Source organism: Colobus angolensis, unplaced genomic scaffold (assembly GCF_000951035.1).
Source record: "Colobus angolensis palliatus isolate OR3802 unplaced genomic scaffold, Cang.pa_1.0 Scaffold239, whole genome shotgun sequence".
NCBI classification, from domain to species: domain Eukaryota; kingdom Metazoa; phylum Chordata; class Mammalia; order Primates; family Cercopithecidae; genus Colobus; species Colobus angolensis.
Genome location: NW_012115588.1, coordinates 1,847,103 through 1,851,293, shown reverse-complemented (window position 1 = coordinate 1,851,293; position 4,191 = coordinate 1,847,103). Strand labels below are relative to the sequence as shown.

At 52.2% G+C, this 4,191-nt stretch overlaps 1 protein-coding gene across 2 annotated transcripts in view; it reads left to right on the top strand.

The window, feature by feature from the left end:
* TTLL1 (tubulin tyrosine ligase-like family member 1) overlaps positions 1-4,191 on the top strand; it is a 22,913-nt gene that overhangs the window by 8,341 nt on the left and 10,381 nt on the right. For both annotated transcript variants that reach the window (XM_011945142.1, XM_011945141.1), the window contains exon 5: positions 2,651-2,794. In XM_011945142.1, the coding sequence (XP_011800532.1) occupies positions 2,651-2,794 (144 nt within the window). The remainder of the gene's footprint in view (positions 1-2,650; positions 2,795-4,191) is intronic.

The window sequence follows — 4,191 nt, the reverse complement described above, 5'->3', positions numbered from 1 at the left end:
TAGACCAGGATGGTCTCGATCTCCTGACCTCGTGATCCACCCGTCTCGGCCTCCCAAAGTGCTGGGATTACAGGCTTGAGCCACCGCGCCCGGCCAGTTGGTTCCCTTCTGAGTGCCCAGGACACAGTGATAGGCAAAGCCTACCTTAGTACCTACTCTCATGGATCGCAGAGCTTCCAGTGGAGATAGTCATCAACTGATCACCCTGATGAACATGAAATTACAAACCGAGCTGCTTACTCTGAAAGTGAGGAACACACATCTAGAAGAGCATGGAACAAAAGAAGCCCCTCGTCCAGTGGTTGGAGAAGGCTTCCCTGCAAAGCAGTGCTGGAGCCGAGATCTAAAGCATGAGTCGGGATAATCCAGAGGAGGCAGGGAAGGTTCCAAAGTGGTGGGTACAGTGTGTACCGAGGCCGTTGCCAGAGCGAGCATCACAGGGGCTGAAAGGACACCAAGGTGGCGGAAGCCCCTGGCGTGAGGGCAGTGGATGGGGAGGGACTGGAGAGGCCAGCGAGGGCAGACACACAGGGCGTTGTGGGCCCGGTTCAGGTTTGGGGCTCTCATTTCACCCCAACACAAACCAAAAGTCTCGTTTCTTTATGAAAGACTCTTTCTTTGTTTTGAATCTTCTTTGAATGGAAGCCTTGAATGCTCTGATCTTTTTTCTAATTTGAGGAGAAAGAGAGTGAGTATTGGTATGAAATATGCATAAGCTGCTGAAGAGTGTGTTCAGACGAGGCTGGACTTGGTCCTCCGCCCATCACTTACCTCTGTGTGACGCGGGCAGCTCACCAGCCCTTCGGGCCCACAGCTGCCAACAGGAGCCAGGGGTTCATCTCGCTGGTCTTGGGATGACGATGACCACCGTTTACCGGGGCCAAGTGGTTTCCACATGTGGCTGGCCTAACTCACTTCCCCTTCAGGTCTTCCTGAGAGCAAACCAAGCAAGCGTCAGTTTTACAAATTTTATTTTTTATTTATGTCTTTATTATTATTAATTTTTTTAGACAGAGTCTTGCTCTGTCACCCGGGCTGGAGTGCAGTGGCGCGATCTCGGCTCACTGCAGCCTCCGCCTCTCGGGTTCAAGTGATTCGCCTGCCTCAGCCCCCCAAGTAACTGGGGTTATAGGTGCGTGCCACCACACCTGGCTGGGGTTTTTAGTAGAGACGAGGTTTCACCACGTTGGCCAGGCTGGTCTCGAACTCCTGACCTCAGGTGATCCTCTCACCTTGGCTTCCCAAAGTGCTGGGATTACAGGCGTGAGCCACCGTGCCTGGACTTTCTTTTAAAATGTGGTTAATTCTCCTTTTATCTGCTTTGAGTCAGTGGTGTTTGCTCGAACAGTTAGTAGGCTGATTTTGTTTTAGTTCATGGTTCTCACTTTATACTTAGAACATGAAATTGCAGTCTCCTAACAATGTAATACATTTGGGTATTTTCTAGCCCTTTGCCTTCAAAGGCAAGCATTGTATGGAGAATTAATTTTCAGGGATGGCAAAACAGGAAGAGCTCAGAACTGGCTCAGAACATTTGGGCTGGGGGCCCAGCCCCATCCCAGCCCAGGAGGAAAGCTTGGCCGAGTAACAGCTCTGAGCCCGGCCTCCTCTGTGAAATGGAATGATAATGGCAACTTCTCGAGGTTGTTGGAGAGTTATGGGTGTGGTGCTTTTACACTGCAGTGTGCAGCCCAGGCGTGTCTTAGGCTGGCTTCCCCAGGAAAGACTGAGGTAGAAGTCAGCAAGCTGATGTTGCTGCAGTGGAGGCCTCCGCCCACCCCGGGGCGCTGTGGAGCGGGGGTGGCCCTGCAGAGCTGTCCTGGAGGGAGCAGGGCCTGACACATGGCGTCAGCCAGACATGGTATGCTGTTGACCTTGGGGAGGCTTTCACCCTGGATTAGGCGCTCCCTCAAGCCAAGGGCACTCCCATGAGGGTGAGTCTCAGCTGGAAGAACGAGTGCCTTGGTCTTGAAGGGTATCCCGGCAGCACTCCACAGCCTGTGCTGTGAGGCATAAATGATTAAGCCTGAGAGTCTTAGGGAGATGAGCATTTAAAAATACCCACGTAAGGCCAGGCACGGTGGCTCACAGTGCAGTGAGCCGAGATCATGCTGTTGCACTCCAGCCTGGGCGACAGAGAGAGACTCTGTCTCAAAAAAAAAAAAACCCACATAATAGGAGGCCCAGGTGGCCGGGCACAGTGGCTCATGCCTGTAATCTCAACACTTTGGGAGGCCAAGGCAGGAGGATCACTTGAGGCCAGGAGTTCAAGACCAGTCTGGGCAACATAGTGAGACCTCTTCTCTAAAAAAATTTAAAAATCAGCCAGGCATGGTGGCACATGCCTCTAGTCCCAGTTACTTGGGAGGCTGAGGTGAGAGGATCGCTTGAGCTCAAAAGGTCAAGGCTGCAGTGCACCAAAGTCATGCCACTGCACTCCAGCTTGGGGGATGGACTGAGACTCTATCTTAAAACAAAACGGAAAATAGCTGGCCCAGATCTCCCTGGGGTAAGGATCTGGACGTTTGCCTTGTTGCTGCATGCCCACACCCAGGGGGCACTCCAGAAATGCTTGGGGGATGCAGCGGTTCCACTGGGTTCCTCTGGGCTGCATAACCTGAGGGATGCCTGCCCGCTTTCCTGTCACCAGGAGGACTACAACCACATCCATGGGGGCAAGTGGACAGTGAGCAACCTGCGGCTGTACTTGGAGAGCACCCGCGGCAAGGAGGTGACCAGCAAGCTGTTCGACGAGATCCACTGGATCATCGTGCAGTCCTTGAAGGCTGTGGCGGTGAGTTTGCTGTGGGCGGGGGAGCCAGCTCCCAGGGCATGTTTGGGAGTCGGGGGGCTTGCTGTTCTTGTTAAAAATACCTGTTTTCAGCTGTGCGCAGTGGCTCACGCCTGTGATCCCAGCACTTTGGGAGGCTGAGGCAGTCAGACCACCTGAGGTCAGAAGTTTGAGACTAGTCTGGCCCACATACATGGTGAAACCCTGTCTCTATTAAAAGTACAAAAATTAGCCAGGCGTGGTGACATGCATGTGTAATCCCAGCTGCTTGGGAGGCTGAGGCAGGAGAATCGCTTGAACCCGGGAGGCGGAGGTTTCAGTGAGCGGAGAGCGCACCACTGCACTCCAGCCTGGGTGATAGAGTGAGACTCTGTCTCAAAAAACAAAGAACAGGCCAGGCACATTGGCTCACGCCTGTAATCCCAGCACTCTGAGAGGCTGAGGTGGGTGGATCACCTGAGGTCAGAAATTCAAGACCAGCCTGGCCATGGTGAAACCATGTCTCTACTAAAAATACAAAAAATTCTCTGGGCATGGTGGTGCGTGCCTGTAATCCCAGCTACTCAGGAAGCCGAGGCAGGAGAATTGCTTGAATCCGAGAGGCGGAGGTTGCAGTGAGGCAAGATCATGCCATTGCACTCCAGCCTGGGCGACAAAAGGGAAACTCCATCTCCAAGATTGCGCTCCAGTCTGGGCAACAAGAGCAAAACTCTGTCTCAAAAAAAAAAACCTGTTTTGATGTTCTTGCCGCCTGCACGCCTGCCAGAGACTGCGGTTTTTTCGGGGAGGGAAAGGGGCCAGCTTCCAGCCCAGTGCCGCCCTGGGGTGAGCTGGGCTAGCCTCTCAGGTGTAGCCACAGGCCCTGGCCCCTTCACTCCTCTTATACCCACTAAGTCAACAATAACTATTTTGACATAAAGTGATATATTGGAGATGGACTTCCAGCAGCCTTTTGTCTGTAGATGTCCTGACTTGAGTATTTCATAGATATTTTGGACTGGAAATAGCATGCCTCTTCTTTTTTTTATCTTCTCATTTTTTGTTTATTTGCTGGTTTGCAGTTGCCATTCGTATTTTGCTTTACAGTGTTAAAGCAGGTGCACATCTATTTTCAAGGAAGAGGAGAGAAATGAACATTTGCGCACCAGCAAGCTGGCTACTATTAGTATTTCCGGGGCCGGGCACTGTGGCTCACGCCTCTAATCCCAGGACTTTGAGAGGCCGAGGTGGAGGATCACGTACGCCCACGAGTTTGAGACTTGTGGCAACAAAGCAAGACCCTGTTTTTTTTTGTTTTTTTTTTCTGAGGCAGAGTCTCATTCTGTCACCCAGGCTGAAATGCAGTGGCACAATCTTGGCCCACTGCAACCTCCAATTCCCTGGTTCAAGCGATTCTCCTG